Genomic DNA, 18,521 nt, shown 5'->3' on the forward strand with positions numbered 1-18,521 from the left:
AATGTTGATGCTTAGAAAGGCAGACTTTTTGTTATTTCTATAAATGACAAGTTGTTACTGTATTTTATAAGGAAAGAATAGGGCTAAGTATTTTTGCTTCAAATATTGTCCTACACCTCAATCAGAAATTCTGAAAGAATTGACGGTTTCAGGCAACCTGAAGACAGAGAATTAGGTACTGACTGATGGTTCGACCTTCACTGTTGGTGAGAACAACCAACTTGAAATCAGAATGGTTCTGTGCTAATTCTAACACCGTGTGCTGAGAAATAGTTTTTATGTACTTATGAACTTCCATTTCTGATAAATCAATATAAAGACCTGTATATTTTATTTTTAGCTAATGGTAAATTCAACAAAAGTTTGAAAAAGAGGAGTTCTGTATTCATTACATTATAGCTTTTTATATCATCATATATTTATCCCATTTCGTGTGACCTAAAACTTAAGTGTTTTTGTGGTATCTGAGTAGTTAAAATCTAATGCTACTTAATCTACAACTTTTTTTTGTGCAACCCATCACTAAACTACTTGTAAGAAAAGCAATGTGGCTGGGCGCGGTGGCTCACACTTGTAATCCGAGCTCTTTGGAGGCCCAGGTGGGCAAATCACGAGGTCAGGAGATTGAGACCACGGTGAAACCCCGTCTCTACTAAAAATACAAAAAATTAGGCCAGTCGCGGTGGCTCATGCCTGTAATCCCACCACTTTGGTAGGCCGAGGCGGGCGGATCACGAGGTCGGGAGATCGAGACCATCCTGGCTAACACGGTGAAACCCCATCTCCACTAAAAAATACAAAAAAATTAGCTGGGTGTGGTGGCGGGCACCTGTAGTCCCAGCTGCTCGGGAGGCTGAGGCAGGAGAATGGCGTGAACCCGGGAGGCAGAGCTTGCAGTGAGCTGAGATTGTGCCACTACACTCCAGCCTGGGCGACAGAGCAAGACTCTGTCTCAAAAAAAAAAAAAAGGAAAGAAAAGAAAAGCAATGTTAGTGCTTTCATTGTTTTCACATCTATTACTGATTATTTATGGGATTGTTTTTATATTATTCAAACATCCAAGACATCTTTCACCGTTCTTGTTAGGTGTGTAAGTTGGAACAACCTCTCTGAAGCACTTTGACAGTACTTACGAACATTTTAAATATTCATAATTTAAAACCTAGACATTTCACTTTCAGGGTACTTATCTACAGGGATAGCAAAAGAAGTGAACAAAGATATATGTACAAAAATACTCACGAAAGTAGCATTTTAGGAAAATTGCAGTTCATGTAAATGTCTGTCAGCAGGCCAGGCACCATGACTCATGCCTGTAATCCCAACACTTTGGGAGGCTGAGGCGAGTGTATTGCTTGAGTCCAGGAGTTTGAGACCAGCCTGAGCAACATAGCAAGACCCCATCTCTACAAAAAATAAAGCAAAAATTAAGTGGCTGTGGAGGCACGTGCCTGTAGTTTCGGCTACTCAGGAGGCTGAAGTGACAGGATCGTTTGAACCTGGGAGGTCAAGGCTGCAGTGAGCCACGATTGTGCCATTGCACTCCAGCCTGAGAGCAACACAGCAAGACCATCTCAAAATAAATAAATAAATACATGCAGGAACATGGTTAAATAAATATTGTCATATAAATACCATGTAATCACAATGAAGAGAGAAGACCTTAGAAAGATTTTTAAGTTGTAGTATTAAGATTTTAAAAAAGAAGCCAGGCGTGGTGGCTTACGTCTATAATCCCAGCAGTTTGGGAGGCCGAGGCAGGTAGATCATTTGAGGTCAGCAGTTCAGGACTAGCCTGGCCAACATGATGAATCCCCATCTCTACTAAAAATACAAAAATTAGCCAAGCGCGGTGGCAGGCACCTGTAAGCCCAGCTACTCAGGAGGCTGAGGCATGAGAATCGCTTGAACATGGGAGGCAGAGGTTGCAAGGAGGCGGAGGTTGTAGTGAGCTGAGATTGTGCCGCTGCACTACAGCCTGGGTGACGGAGTGAGACTCTGTCTTTAAAAAAAAAAAAAAGATTTAAAAAAAGAAAGGCATCCTAGTGTGTATAATGTGCTTCCACATGTAGGATGATTCCATTACTGCAATGCTTGCAGATACATAGGAAAGGGCTAGAATGTTAGCAGAGGTTTTTCCTGGTGGGGCTGTTACGTGCAGTTCAAGTCCTACAGAGCAAAAGGACACTTTGCTGAAGCAGTGAGTCCCCACTCACTCGTGGAATTGAATGACATTCTTCCATCCCACTTGTCCCTTTCCTAGTCATGGTCCTGGCAAGTGACCACATATTCCCAGAGGAACGGGTGCCTTTTTCTAGTTATCACAGAGGTTCCTGGTAGGCTCATATCTGCCCTGACTTCTGGGGCCCAAGGGTTTGTTTGAGGTAGAGCTGTGTAGCAGGGGCTGCTTTCACTTTCTCATTTATATATTTTTGGTATCGTTTGTATTATTTTTGAACAAGCAAATATTCTTTTTGTAAATTAAAAGGAAGTATAAAATGAAATAAAATATAGTGATAGAAGAGACAGAAATATACAAACATATGAAGCATCAGACATACTGTAAAAGAATCCATCTGTGGCAATCATACTTGGTTTTCCACCAGTGAAATCTGAGAAAAGTCAGTGTAGTAATATATATATGTACTGTTAATATCTCAAATTAAAATAACAGCCACTTCTCTAGGGTTTTTCTTAAGCGACACAGTTTCTTGAGGAAGGACAAAAAAGAAGATTAAAGTGGGAAGGTTCGTTGAGGCAAACCAAATACCTGTCGCTGGAACAAGTTAACGGGATCAAAATTAAGGAGGTGAAAATGGGCATTGTGTGCACCATGAGAGCAGAACTCTCAAAGCTCTGCAAACTCACTCCTTGGGCTTTAAGAGCCGGAAAATGAAGCCGTTTGATTTGTGTAGCAAGTTTGTATAGATTTCCAAGTAGAAATCAGCTTAATGCTGAATTAATTTGACTTTCCCACTAATGTGGTAGGTGATGGTTGCTGAAGCCTTGGACATTTCCAGAGAAACCTACCTGGCAATTCTGATGGACCGGTCCTGCAATGGCCCTGTGCTGGTGGGCAGCCCCCAGGGGGGCGTCGACATTGAAGAGGTGGCTGCTTCAAACCCAGAGCTCATTTTTAAGGTATGTTTAAATTCCTGGCTACCTGCTATTAATTGATTGTTTTTGTAGAAGTTGTTAAATATTTAATGTGGAGTCTAAGGCCAGGAGCAGTAAATCTGTCTCTACAATTTAAGGTATGAGGATGTTGAGCCCTTTTTCTTTCTGGGTATCCAGTTGAAAGTTGGGTGGAATCAATGTATTCAGTGTTCAAAGACTTTTTATCTTTGCTTTTCCCACCCTTCCTTCTTTCCTTCTTCCTGCCTTTTCTTCCTCCCTGATTCCTTTCCATCCAATCTTCCTCAATAATTAACCAATGGGAGAGGATTGCTATATTTTCACTTCTCCTGGTTAACTTTCTTTCATTTAATATTATATATGATCTAGAAATTCTCTCCTAGGAGATGAATAAATTCTCTTTTAGCAGTTGTGAACTAGAAACTGCCTTGAGGTCTCTCAGTACTGTTGATGTCAACTAGAATCTTTATGAAGTCCAGATTCTGTCAGTTATTTTCAATCCTTGAAATCTTGACTCATTTATTGATATTAAGATTAGTTTCAAGTCAGAGATCTGAGGTCAGATTTAATCAGAGCACAAGTTTCTCAAAGTCTCCAAACCTCATTTTTAAATCAGTAAAATGAACGTGGGGTGATTTCTACCCTGTGGGGTTATAAGGATTAAATGAGGTGATGTGTATAAAGTGCTTCTTAACCTACTTCAGCTATAAGGAGAAAAACATAAGTTTTCAGATCTAAAATTCAAGTTTTTAATCTGGGGTCTTGGGGTCAAAATTACATTAAAATTTTCCACCAGAAACATTCATTATTTCTTTTAGAAAATGACTTTTTGTTTCCCTTTGAAAAGGGGAGGTTTTATTTATTAAATCTCTTTGTCTAAATAACGTACAATAGACACCCAGTTAGCATCCTCAACAGGTTCTTGGAAACTGCGACTCGAATGGAAACGATGTATAAGGAAACCAGTGTTACCATACATAGGCTAATTGATATAAACAAGAGTTAAGTTCCTATGGCATATTTCCGCTCACAGAAATGTCACCCAACTCCTAAATAAAGACCAACACACTTCTAATGTTACACATTGAAACAAATAGGAGCTATATATACGTTTCAGAAAGATTTCATAAAAACAAGTAAGATAATTATTTATCTAGTTATTCCAGCTCAGGGTCTCTGATGGCTAGAACACAGGGTGCAAGGAAAGAACCCACCCTGGATGGGACGCCATCCCATTGCAGAACACACTCACACACCACACCCACACTGACACCCACTCAGACTGGGACTGTGTATACATGCCAGTTGACCTGACATGTACAGATTTGGGATGTGGGAGAAAACCAGGGGACCCAGAGAAAACCTACTCAGACAAGAGGGGAATGTGTAGACTCCACAGAGACAGTGGCCTTGGCTGGGAATTGATTTTTTTTTTTTTTCTCAACCTTATAACAAAATGACCTTGAATGAAGTAACATTATTTGAAGACCTGCTGTACTCATACTTCAGTGATTGGTTTTAAAATATTTTCACTAATGTTATATATTTAAGTTAATTACCTTGGAAACTGAATTGAGACTTTTCATGCAGACTTACCAATAACACCTAGCTGTTTTCAAAGTTCACATTATTTAAAGCAGGCCATTCTATTTGTTAAGAGGATGCATGAAATAATGTATAATGACAGTGCTCGGTGTCTTTGAGACAATAGCATTTTGTAGAGCTAAGGTAACAGTAATAATTATCATCAATAGAGTGTTTAAATCATAAGTTAATATTTAACCTATCTATGACAGGCTTTAAACTTAACTAATAGTAGGCAGGAAAACCTTACTTTGGAAGCCTTCCAAAAGATGTCATAAAAATTAACTGACTAAATGTTCGTCAGTGCCATCTGTATAGTAATTAAAAGTGAAAACTGGCATCAGATTTTCTTGTCAGCATGCCACTATGAAGAATTGTATAGTTTTTGGAAGGGCTGCTTTATAGATGGTCTGCTAATTAAAACATACCCTACAGGCATCTGCGGTAGCCCTGCTCAGAGATCTCTGGATAGATGCCACACTTTAATTACTCATTTACAAATAAACACTAAGCATTTTCTTTTGAGGTTGTAAATCTTCTCAGTTGACTGTCTGAATTTTGTTTATTTGATTTATTTTTACTAGGAGCAAATTGACATTTTTGAAGGAATAAAGGACAGCCAAGCTCAGAGGATGGCAGAAAATCTAGGCTTCGTTGGGCCTTTGAAAAGCCAGGTATATAAGCCATTGGGGGATGGTGCATCTGACTTGTTTCAGAAAACATTTGGGAACTTGCTTAATTGCCTCTAGTGTTTGTGATTACCAGGAAAGAGGATTATTTATTGTTTTATAATTTTTTCCTCCAGCTGTTTATGATGAAGAAAAATATTTCCCTGATGTTTTAAAAGAGGATGTTTATGATGTGTCTTTCAATGTATTTTGGTATGTGTGTGCATGTGTATTGCATGTGGACACATACACTTTATGATAGATGGTAATCTATTTTTTCTGTAGCATTGCTGGTACTTAGCCACCTGGCAGGTGTGTGATTCAGCTTGTTCGATCTTTAGTTTCATCTTCTATAAGATGGGAATGATTACAGTTCCTGAGAGGCTTATTGTGGGTATTCAGTAGAATAATGTGTGGAAGTCCTTATTATAGTGCTCCATAAAGGTCCGCTCTTATTGGTATTAATATTAATAATACATGTTATTTAGCTAATTGCTATTCTTTCATAGCTAATGGGCATTCAAAATGAATATTGATGGCATAAAGTTGATATTTTATTGAGAACAGCTTAAAATATGCCAATTTTGTAATAATATCCCTTGGCTTGAAAGACCAAAACATTGGCCTCAGAGCTGTTGAGGGACAGAATCTGTCTTAGCATCGTCCCCTGCTCTGCCTTTGTTCCAGCTCATGGCACCTGATTATATGTCTAGTGGGGCAAGCTTCCTAGTCCCACAGCTAAATCAGATAAACTTACTTTTTCCTTCCTCTGTTACTCAGAGAGGCCACCTTAATGGCCCTAGATTGTGTACATGTGTGCGTGTGTGTATGTTCTCTGGCTTGGGGCTTTATGAAAAGGTTACAGAGTATGTCCTTAAATTTGGTTGGGCAGCATAATTCCCATAAGACAGTAGATGATGCACTCTTTTCTTTCTGTCTTGTCTTTTTCTTTTGATTGACTCTCTCTGGAAGTTTAATGGCAACAGTAGGCAAGTCAAAGAGGGGTAAAACAGAATAAGGTTTTAAAAAATATGTATGCTTAAATGAAGGGAAACCACTTACTTGAAAACAAATAAAAGCTCACTTTGAAAGCAAAAGATTGAAGATGGTAGAATGGAACAGGGTCATGTGGAACTAAACCTCGGGATGAGAGAGAAAGGGCCAGGATTCGATGGACAGTTAGAGGAACTAATTGCCATTTCTGAGACTAGCAAAGAGATGCCAGGAAAGTGATCTGTTGAAAGGAAGATACTGGAAGATTCCTGAATATGTGCTTCAGTGGTTGGTTTCACCTCCTGAAAATGAGGATACCAGTTACATCAGCCATTCATTTGATGTTTATTAAGGGGCTTCTCCTGTAGCAGTGGTGGTTACCAAGAGCCCATTTTCCGTACAGCCACTGTGGTCTAGCTGCACTGTCCGGCAGTCAGCTCCAGAGTTGCGCAGTGACCCTCCATTATCACTTTGGACATCTGTATTTCTCTTATTTATTTGTAATCACCTTTGCTAGATCCTAATCTTTACCACGGCAGGGACTTTGTCCATCGTACTCACTGCTGTGTTGCCAGTAGCTGGCAAAGTGCTTGTCATCTATTTTTATTGCCCAAGAAACATTTGTCACGCGCATGACTAGGTGAAACAACACTTCTAGGTGTCCACTTTGAAGAGGTTCCTAGAGACTCAGCAATAGGTGGCTTTTCATGGCAGAAAAATAAATCTGGAATGGGCAAAATCTGCTGACCACATATTTAAAAGCTCAGGAGGTGAACATAATAGAGAGTTCTAGAGTAGTTAATAACAGTATAATGTACATCACAAGATACTCCCCCCTCACTACATATTATACGAGAAAATTAAGAGTTATTTACAGCTCTTAAATGGCTTACTCTTGTTTTCCTGGTACCTGAAACACTCTACGTTTTAAGTGAGTTACCTATGGAAGGAAGATGAATATGTGAGAACTGAGGGGTCAGTAAGTGGCCATATTGTCAGTATACCTTTGAATTAATTTATCGAGGAAAGGAAATAAAATGTTTTAATTCATTTTAAATCTTCATTTTCTCAGCAGCTTGGAATGAGCACTGATAGGGTGCTGCTCAGTCTGCTGTGCCTTGGGGAAAAGAGAAAATGAAAAATAACCATTGTTCCTCAGGGGCTCACAGACCATTAGACATCTTCTTACTGGCTGAGAAGATACAGGAAGAGGGATGGATAAAGGAATGTGAAGGAGAGAGCGCGGGGGGTGGGGGGCTGCGAGGGGGGGGGCAGGCAGAGGGAGAGAGAGGTTGATATCAGCTGTAGACATGTTGGAAGTTGTTCATCTAGGGACACCTGAGTGCATTTCTATAGTAGAAGGGATATATGGCTTGGGAACCCAGGGAAAGCTGTGCACTAGAGTTGTAGGCTTGGGAATCTCTGCTTTTTGGAGCTTGCTTAAGCTGTGGGGATTAGTGAAATGCTCTACTGGGCCAGTGTACAGTGAGCAGATGGGACAGTGTAGAAGGGAAAACATTTAAACAATCATCAATGATCTTTTCCTAAAGAAATAGTATCTTAGAGGTCCCTTAGGTTCAACGTGATTTTGAAAGTTAAGTTACTTAATTTTCATCTTGGATGTGGTTTATGCATTTGGAGGTACCTCACTCATGGTTGAATATCATATAAAATGATAGTCTTGCAAAATTATTAATATCTTTCCTATGACTCATGCCTGTTGTCTCTAAAATGTGATTAATATTAGACATAACAAAAATAAAGATGATATTTTACTTTACATAACAATCACCAGTATTTGTTCCCAACCAAAGTCTATTTGTGTGAGAGTTTGTTGAAAAACGTTAAGACATAGGAAAGCTTAATATAGTAGTTCCCCCTTATCTGTGGAGGATACGTTCCAAGACCTCCAGTGGATGCCTGAAGCTTACCTACTACCAAACCCTATATATACTCTTTTTTTCTGGATATTCTAGATATTTATACTTAGGATAAATTTTAACTTATAAATTAGGTACAGTAAGATATTAACAACAGTATAAAATAGAACAATAGCAATATACTGTAATAAAAGTGATGTGAATATGGTCTCTTTCTCAAAATATCTCATTGTACTGTACTCATCCTTCTTGCGATGATGTAAGATGACACAATGTCTACATGGTAAGACGTGGAGTGAGTGATGTGAGCATTGTGATGTAGCATTGGGCTACTCATGACCTCCTGGCAATACTTTGTGAGGGACATCTACTTTGGATGATCCTGGATCATCACACCATTGGTGTCAATGGCTGGATGTCAGGAACAGATGATGTCAATGGTCAGGGATCCTGGATAGCTGAAGTTTTTTCACCACAACCTTTTAGAAGAACATCATAATTAGAAGTTTATCTCTTTCTTTTTAGTTTATCAAAGTGTGGCTGTAGAGGTTGTAATCCATCAGTGATTTTAGTGCTGTGTTCCATCCAAGGATCTTATTCTATAATTTTGTCCTTTCCATTTAATAACTTGGACTACAGTAGACCATGGGTAACTAAAACCACAGAAAGGGAAACTGAGGATAAAGGGTGACTATTGTATGACTGAAACTTACATGTTTGTCAAGTGTGTCTTAATTATCATCTATACTGTTCGTTTCTGAAAACATGAGTGCCATGAATTGTCAACATGTGCCTCTAGGATTTAGGCTGATGAAAAGATCAGATGGTCCAAGTCAGTGCGAGATCACTAACACCTCTTGAAGTGGTTTGTACTTCTGGCTAGATTTGAGAGGCATATGTGAATATTGATGATAATTTCTGGAATGCAAGAAAAATACTTAAAATTCTTAACCTGTTGAGACTTTTGTTTGATTAATAGACGATTTATTTCAGCAAGAATACACATTGTCATCATTGCCAGATTTAATATGAGATGTTAAATGTTGGATCCAGTTTTCCATCCTAAATAAGTTTTTCTTTCCTATTCCTGTCAGTTTTGAAAACATAATACCAGAAGAAGAGGTGCCGAATTCCACACAAAACTCCCAAGAGTGAGTTTTTAGGGGTGAAATTAGGATAGACATTTGCTGATCTTGCATAGGTCCAACCAATCAACGCAGAATCTTCAATGAGCCGTCGGCAGTTAGGGTCATTGTACTGAAGCAAGTACTCCCGTTTTAGCTGGTCTCTTACGGCCAACCGCTCGGCTTGTGCCTGGTAGGTTTCCAGGGATATGTCGTATTCCGCTGGGTGGAGGGTCGAGGGTGGAGTGGCCAGGCGCGATGGAGTATACTTTGGGAACGACGTCTTGGCGATGCAGCGCACAACTGTGCCTGCGCGGTTCTGAGGCCCTTCCTCCTTATGCTCCTGTTGAGACATTTTTAAAGATTTTTATAAACTTGTCAGGTTTTCATGTACGTATATTTGATTTTATGGACTTCAATTTTTAAAAATTACTTAACAGACAAAATAACAGTTGATGGCAAAAGTACAGAAAAACTTTTTGTACACAGTGGTTATGAGCTGAGAAAGTAGATGGCAGCAGTAAGCGACTGACTGCAAGTTGACCAGGAGACTGTTTTCTTTGACCTGTGCTTATTTTTAACGTTTGTAGAAAGCAGGAATGCTAATCTCAACTTGCCACATGCCATGCCATTCCCTGTTACACCTGGTCACACTTAACACATTCTGTCTGCCTAGCCCTTATAAACATTTAGTGAATAGCTTCTGGAATAAGACATCTTACAAGGGTTTGTCATTGTGAGATCTACAAGGGAGAACCAGCGTGGTTTGGAGATGTCTCCAAGATCAAATTATGTTTTAGCCTTGCTCAAAAAAATTATAGTCTGATTTGCACAACAGTAAAAATTAAAACAGAAAATATCCCCAAAATGCTGTGCTAATGTATAATTACAATGGGATTAATGTGCAGAAAATGCAGTCTGGTACTAAGCGAAGGTGGTGTAGGCTTAAGAAGTTCTGAAACAATTTCAGTGTGTATCTGTGGATGAATGGATAAACAAAATGTGGTATATACTATAATGGAACTTTATTGAACCTTGTAAAAGAAGATTCTGACACATGCTGCAGTATGGATGGGGCTTGAGGACATTGTGCTAAGTGAAATAAGCCAGTCACAAAAAGACAAACACTGGATGATTCCACAGGTACCTAGTGTATGTATAGAGATTCATATCTTTTATTTTATGTATGTATGTATGTAGAGATCTCTAATATCTATATATATCTGGTATCTATATATATCTATACATATTATCTATATACATATATATGGAGATATATATGGAGAGATATATATGTGTATATATATATAGAGAGAGGGGTGTGTGTGTGTGTGTGTGTGTGTGTGTGTGAAAAAATATATGGAGATGGAGAGAGAGGCAGAGAGAGAGATGCTATCTAGAATAGTCAAATTTATAGACACAAAGTAGAATGATGTTGCCAGAGGCAGTGGGAAGAGAAGAACGGGAGTTTGTTTAGCTACACAGAGTGTGAGGGAAGATGAAGAAATTCTAGAGATTGGTTGCACAACAATGTGAATGTACCAACTTGATCCTGCAGAACTGTGTAGACACTTCAAAATGGTTGAGATATGGTGAATTTTATGTTTTGTGTATTTTACCACAGTTTTTTAAAAAGGAAGTTTTGAAGTAGCTGGATTAGGTTATACATATATATGTACCCGGAAGTTATTTCTATTATGTAGTCCCCACTTAGAATTGAATTAATCTTTAATTCAACAAATATTTATCGAATGTTGACTCTGCAGAGGTTGTATCACTACAGTGGATGCCAAGGTGCCCAGGATACATAAGATGCCTGCCCCATGCAACTCACATTGCAAGCTCACATTGATGACCTAGAAAACCCCCTAAAATACAAAAAATATTCAGCAGTGAAGTATTTGCTGGCTTCACACTTCAACTCAAATTTTATTTGGATTAAAAAAATGGAAGAAATTATAAAGAATACTAGAAAAAATAATGGGATAATTTAAAAAAATACTGTCAGAATGGAACTAGCCTTTTAAAAGTCTGACACAAAGCCAGAAGCCATATAAGAGTGACATTATTATGAAATTTCCATGTGGCAAAAGTAACAAAAGCATGTTCAAAAGGTAAACGTTAAAGGGGCTGAGGCAAGAGGATTGCTTGAGACCAGGAATTCAAGAGCAGCCTGGGTAACATAGCGAGACTCCCATCTCTAGAAAAAATTAAAATAAAAAAATTAGCTGAGCCTAGTGGCATGTGCCTGTAGTCCAGCTATTTCATAGGCTGAGGTGGGAGGGTCATCTGAGCCCAGGGGTTCAAGGCTGCAGTGAGCCATGATTATGCCAGTGCACTCCAGTCTGGGTGACAAAGCAAGACTTTCTTGTACACACACACACACACACACACACACACACTCACACTCTTCCTATAAATTAATAAGAAAGAGACCAAAATCTCAACAGAAAAATAGACAAAATTCACAAAAAAAAGTCTCTTAAGCTCATAGAATAATGCGCAAAGTCATTCATAATAAAATAAATTCAAATTAAAACTATATGTGAGTGTACTCGTCTGTTCTCACGCTGATAATAAAGGTACACTCGAGACTGGATAATTTATGAAGGAAAGAGGTTTAATTTACTTACAGTTCCACATGGCTGGGGAAGCCTCACAATCATGGTGGAAGACGAAGGAAGAGTGAAGGGACTTCTTACATGGTGGCAGGCAAGAGAGCTGGTGGTTATAAAACCACCAGATCACGTGAGATTTATTCACTATCATGAGAACAGCATGGGAAAATCCTGTCCCCATGATTCAATTACCTCCCACTGGGTCCCTCCTGCAACACGTGGGAATTATTACAATTCAAGGTGAGATTTGGGTGGGGACACAGAACCCAACCATATCACTGAGATAACCTTTTTCACCTAACACACTGGCAAAGATACAAATGGCTAATGATTGTGAATTGGAAAATAGTGTCTCTGATAATTTTCGCTTTTTAGGGGTGGAAATCAGGGACAGCTTCTATCAAGAACAATTTAGGCCGGGCACGGTGGCTCACGCCTGTAATCCCAGCCCTTTGGGAGGCCGAGGCAGGCAGATCACGAGGTCAGGAGATCGAGACCATCCTGGCCAGCATGGTGAAAACCCGTCTCTATTAAAATACAAAAAATTAGCCAGGCTTGGTGGCACACCTGTAGTCCTAGCTACTCGGGAGGCTGAGGCAGGGGAATCGCTTGAACCCGGGAGGTGGAGGTTGCAGTGAGCTGAGATCGCGCCACTGCACTCCAGCCTGGCAACAGAGCAAGACTCGGTCTCAAAAAAAAAAAAAGAACAATTTAACAGAATGTTTTGATGTTTAAAATGGCTACATTCCTTTTTGCTTCACTCTGGGTAATTTATCCTACGAATGTTTAATCACGTGTATGTTAAATATACAGAGATAAATAAGGCAGTGCTGTAATGTCAACCTATTACAAACAACGCATTTGATCATTATTTAAGTGAAAGGTTAAAGGAATTATAGCATATCAATACAGTAAGATATTATTTAGTCAATTAAAAGGATATGATTGATCTACCTGTGTTGCTGATGAGGTGGCTCTAAAAAGCTGTTAAGTAAAGACGCATAGGAACAAGTTTGCTTTTTTAAGACAGATGAAGGAGGAATGCGTACTGTGTTAGGCATAGACTGTCTCTCAGATGAAGGCTAAATTTATGAGTTGGCTGCCACTGGGGGCCTGTGTGGTTGAGTGGTACAATCAGGGAAAACCCTTAAGTTCTTTGCGTATTTTGTATCATATACATGTATTATCTACCTGTACAAATATTTAATATTAAAAATATTTAATCATACTTATTATGTAGGTTTGTTTATGTCTACTAGCCCTCAAATTTGAATTTAAAAACGTTTGTAGGTGGACATAAAATACATTAAGATAGCATGAATTAAATCTGGAGTGGGGATTTACTTTAGGGATGTGTTTCATAGGTGTTGCAAGAGCTGAGTAGTTTAAGAGTGGACAGAAAGGCAACCTAGAGCATATCCAAGCGCATGCTCCAGGAACAAAAATGAGGCAGTGGTGTTACTGGACCTTGGATACAGAAGCTAGAACCCTGGTGGGCTTCTCCAGTGGGAGCAAGAGCCAGAGGAGGAGGTGCTGCCCAGATAGAAAGCGAGGAGTGGAAGTACCCTGGCTCTTCCCTTCTTCCCACCCCCATCTCTCACCACTGCTTGCCATTGGCTGACCCCAGCTGGAAACCAGCTGACCGAGGAACCTAGAAAACTCAGCCTGTAAGAGTCACCTTCCCTGATATACACAGTAGAGTTGGAGAACTGAAAATGGATCTGCTGCAAATAATCCAAGGCTGGCACAATGAGTGATATGTGGCAGTGGGAAAACTTTGGCTTGGAAAATGGAGCCGGGAATGAGACTGATACCTAATTCTTCTCCACAATCGACCCTCTTGCTCTGTGCATCACATGCTCCTTTCGTTATTGAGAGGAGCTTTCCAGGGTAGGGGCATGGCTCGTTCATGTTCTTATTTCAAGCGCCAGCTCACAGGATACCAGCTTGCTGTGTCATAGACAGTGAAGAAATGTTCGTTGAAAAGAATGAATGAATGAATGAGTGAATTTCAAGGAGAGTGAGAAAAATGAAGTCAGGGCGTAACAGGGCGACCTTGGATATTCTTGCCCTTTGTGGTTAATGCCTCTGGGACAAGCTCTTTTCAGTTTGAACTGTGCCGTTCAGTAACTACACTATTAAGCACTTTCATCTTCCTGTTTCGCAACAATTTTCATTAGACACTCAGTAATTGCTGTTTCACAGATTATGGGTTGGATTGATGAATATAATAACTGTTTTATTTCAGCACAATAAGGAAAACCTAGTCATTATAAACTCTCAAAATCATGTTTACCTTTTACTTAAATGGAGCTTGTTTGTATTAATGATTGTAGCTTATATTGCAGCATAACTCTGCTAATAGAGACATGATAATTTACAAAAAGATTAACAACGTTTTAGGCCATACTGAAAATATTTTGTTTTCTTGATAATGGTCTCTTCTGGTGTCTGGAGGAGAGGTGAGCAATTCCTTTTAATGAATAGCAGTGGAAATTAAAATAATCGTGCTTTTCTGTTTTTCCCTTCAGAAAACCTAACTGAAAATAAAGACATAACTTGCTATTTTTAAGGTTTCATTAATCCAGCAAAATAAATTTTCTTTTACTGCTTTGGTGTAATTCCATTTCACTTGATCACGTTTAGGCTGCAGATCAAATTACGAAGCTGTATAATCTCTTCCTGAAAATTGATGCTACTCAGGTGGAAGTGAATCCCTTTGGTGAAACTCCAGAAGGACAAGGTAAAAAAAAAAAAAAAAAAAGAAAAAGAACTGAGAAAACAAATGAATGTATTATAATTATTTATGCAAACTGTAAATTGCACAAAAGACTGTAGCAGCAGCTTTGCATAAATTTCTTTCGGTAATTTAATTTCTGCCATAGTTTCAAATGCTCCCATGATGCAGTTGAACATTTCAGCACTTAGGTTTGTTTGTAGCCAAATGCCAAGCCTTTAAGGAAGCTACTACTTGTTTTACTTAAAAACATTCAGGCTTGGTGTGGTGGCTCATGCCTGTAATCTCAGCACTTTGGGAGGACGAGGCAGGAGCGTCACTTGAGGCCAAGACTTTGAGACTAGCCTGGGTAACATATTGAGACCCTGTCTCTACAAAAATAATAATAATAATAACAATAATAAATAATAGATTAAAAGGAAAGAAACATTCGTTCACCTGTTTCTCTCCACCTTATTTTTTTAGACCCATCACTGCTGCTACTAAGGTAAAGATTTGTGTAGAAATGAGAGCCACACACTTGGGTATAATGAAGGCATGTGCCTTTATGGAACTGGAACTTTTTGAACATCTTTAGTTTGCCTAAATCTGTATATAATTTCACCTTGTGTTCTGGGCTGGATTTATATCACCTTGGTAAAGCCCCAAGTCCCCCCCAGTTGAACTCTTTCACCTTACTTGGAGAGCAGTTTCTGCTTCAGGCAGGAGGAGGGGGCATTTTTGTGGTGAAGGTTTCTCCTATCCATCAAGTAATTGTAGAGTATAAATAACTGTTTTATGTATCAGTACCTACCACCACTGCACTGTTTCGTGCATACAGCAAATATTCCATAAGTTCTTATTAATTTGTTAGCAAAAGCTTGTGAATGTGTGTGTGGTAAGGGGTAAAGTGGAGTTCCACACACACATTCACAAGCTTTTGCTATCAAAACAGTGGAATAGCAGGTGGATAGGATAGGGATACCAGACTGTAAGCCCCATGAACCTTTTCTTTTTTGGTACATTTCACCTTCAGTGTCTTGCATGTTGTCTAGCATGTTACAGTCCGTAAATAGGAATTTGCATTAAATTGATAACTGGGGTGAATCATTATGTGTAAGTAAACACTTCAACTTTTGGACCGTGGCAGATGAGACAAAATTTTCTCCTTAGCACATTTCAGAGATTCTGTAGCTAGACTCAGAGAAACTACACTATCATTTCCTTGGAACCCAGAGCGGCCTAAGTATAAATTCTGTATCTGCCATGTTTTGGCTATGGATCTGGGCAAGTTACTTAGCCTGCTGTTTCAGGCCTTTTTTTTTTTTTTTTTCTCAATCAAATCGGTGGTGGAAATGATGCCTAGCTCATAGAGTGTTGTGAAAATAAGATGAGATCATATATGAGTATGCATGCTGTGTCAGATACAAAATAGGCTAGTCCCTAACATTCATAAAATGAAATTCCTCTTCTCAGGTAGTCTCAGAGTAGCCCAGGAATCGTATAGATTTCAGACAAGAACAAGCAAAGATTTTATGTTTAGGAAGCCATTGAAAATAATATATTTCATGATTTATACAGATGACCATCCGATAGAAATCTGTGCTTGCTCATTTATAAACAAGCTACCTTTATTCATAAATATTTTTTTAAAAGTTGCTATGGCTTTGAAATCGTACGTATTTTATAAAGCTAAGAAAGGAAGGGGAAGAAGCTGTTTCTTGAGCTTATATGCCAGGCACTGTGATAAGATTATACATATATTCTTTCATATTGTTTACCACAACCCTGAAAAATTAGTTGTTATCCCCATTTTATAGAGGATTGAGAAACCATTGTGACTGTCCCAGCGGCTAGTCAGAAGTTACAAAAGCTGGGATTTGAACCCTTGTCCCTCTGAGTCCAGCATGCGTGTTGATTCTGATAACTCCAGACTCAACTGCAGCTACCTGCCTTTTCTACTTTGTCCCATTTAAACTACTTATTTGCTTTCATGTACATGACCTAGAAGTAGTCTCCAGTTTGGCAGGGAATACCAGTCAGAATTCATGTTGATAATTAAATCCAAGAAATGAAGGAGAAGGTTTAACAAAAGTTCTTGGAGGTCATATGTTGCTTTTTCAACTAGTATACACAAGCAGCCTGGTTGCTTTGTATTAAGCAAAATGGAAATTCAGCTGTAGCTATGGAGTGGGATAAAAATGGCTGCAATACATTTTTTATTCAACCCTTTGGGAAGCAGTCACAAGCTGTGTTCTGGCTTCAGGGAACAGGGGTATGGGAACCTTTTCTTAAAGTGTGTTTATAAAACATCATGAGTCTAAAGTTTGATTTTTAACTATTAAGAGAATGTAAGAGTCTTGAGATTTTTTTTAAGGGAATCATCATAAAACATTCTTTATATACAGTTCATTAAAACATAAGTCTTATGTGATATTTTTAAGAGCAAGATTATCTTTAGTTATTAATTTGTTCATTGTACCATAAAAGTTCAGCAATTGAATTATAAACACAATTAAATGAGTATGTTGGTTTATAACTCTAATGAGCAGTAGTCAAATTAAACCCAATTAAGAAATGGTGATTAATGACCAGATGTACAAATTGATCTTCATCATTATCACTATCCCCTCAAGCTATCTTTTATTTAGAAGCTGTAAAAGCAGTCATTCATATTTTAGCAATATTGATAATATTTATAATCTGAGTATTTGTTAGTTCTGTTTAGATCAATAGTAGCAGAACATTTCATGTTAAAATTTCCACATTGAAACTTTGATTTAATAATTATTCTTTAAATTTAAAAGTTTAAGGAGCTCAGCGTCACCTTGTACCAGCTCTTTTTTGTTGTTGTTGTTTCTTTTTCTTTTTCTTATTTTTGAGACAGGGTCTCACTCTGTCGTCAAGGCTGGAGTGCAGTGGTGCAGCCTCAGCTCACTGCAACCTCCACCTCCCAAGTTCAAGTGATTCTGCTACCTCAGCCTCCCGAGTATCTGGGATTACAGGGGCCCACCACCGCGCCCAGCTAATTTTTGTATTTTTAGTAGAGATAGGGTTTCACCACGTTGGCCAGGCTGGTTTCGAGCTCCTGACCTCAGGTGATCCGCCGACCTCGGCCTCCCGAAGTGCTGGGATTACAGGTGTGATCCACTGTGCCTCGCCTGTACCCACCTCTTTGTAGGAAAAATTTTTTGACCTTCCCTTGGTCAGTGAGTGCTATTTTTAATAATTCAGGTTATTATTCATATATTTGTACAACAAGTGATGCGGTGTTGAGTGAAGAACAAGGACCTTGATAACATCTGTGCTGCTAAGTCACCCATAGGGAATTTTTGACATGGAGAAAGAACTGCAGTCCAAGAGCTCATTTTTCTTATGTGATTAATAATCTGATTCAAAAAATACAATTTGACACTACTAACTGCAATGTAGTTTAGTGACTCTTAGCTAGGATTATAATGGTTGCTAATGACAGAAACCTGTATTAGCTTTGTTTTTGTTAAAAAGTTATATTCCTGTAACAGGGAAGTCTAAGGTGTGGACTGGCTTAAGGCCTGAGGCGAATCAGGGATTTGCTGGTTCTCCAGCCCTGCTTGCCTCCAAATTGACTTCTTTCTCAGCCAAGCTCTCAGAAGCTGGCAGCAAAGATGGCTCCCAGTGCTCCATAACTCTCCCTCAGCAGCCCCATAAATCCCTCCAAACGATTTTCATTGGCCCTGCTTGGGTCACGTGTCTATGCCCATGCCAGCCACTGAACAAGAATCACAGGGTATAGGAGACATACAGTTTCTTAATGGAAGAAG

General features: G+C 38.9%; 2 protein-coding genes across 5 annotated transcripts in view; one reads left to right on the forward strand and one right to left on the reverse strand.

Annotated features, from left to right (window-relative positions):
• The window catches only part of SUCLG2 (succinate-CoA ligase GDP-forming subunit beta), a 406,175-nt gene that overhangs the window by 152,510 nt on the left and 235,144 nt on the right, over window positions 1-18,521 (forward strand). For all 4 annotated transcript variants that reach the window (XM_063630773.1, XM_063630772.1, XM_063630771.1 and 1 more), the window contains exons 5-7: window positions 2,989-3,141; window positions 5,304-5,393; window positions 14,649-14,745. In XM_063630773.1, coding sequence (XP_063486843.1) covers window positions 2,989-3,141; window positions 5,304-5,393; window positions 14,649-14,745 — 340 coding nt within the window. The remainder of the gene's footprint in view (window positions 1-2,988; window positions 3,142-5,303; window positions 5,394-14,648; window positions 14,746-18,521) is intronic.
• Window positions 8,262-10,216, reverse strand: LOC134735490 (NADH dehydrogenase [ubiquinone] 1 beta subcomplex subunit 4-like). The gene has a single exon (XM_063630778.1). The coding sequence runs from the start codon at window positions 9,737-9,739 to the stop codon at window positions 9,323-9,325; it is 417 nt and encodes a 138-aa protein (XP_063486848.1). The 5' UTR covers window positions 9,740-10,216; the 3' UTR covers window positions 8,262-9,322.

This window comes from Symphalangus syndactylus, chromosome 21 (assembly GCF_028878055.3).
Source record: "Symphalangus syndactylus isolate Jambi chromosome 21, NHGRI_mSymSyn1-v2.1_pri, whole genome shotgun sequence".
Lineage (NCBI taxonomy): Eukaryota > Metazoa > Chordata > Mammalia > Primates > Hylobatidae > Symphalangus > Symphalangus syndactylus.

Bases quoted from the DNA above. Each gene is read 5' to 3' on its own strand.
- LOC134735490 (XM_063630778.1), bottom strand. From the start codon at position 9,739: ATGTCTCAACAGGAGCATAAGGAGGAAGGGCCTCAGAACCGCGCAGGC.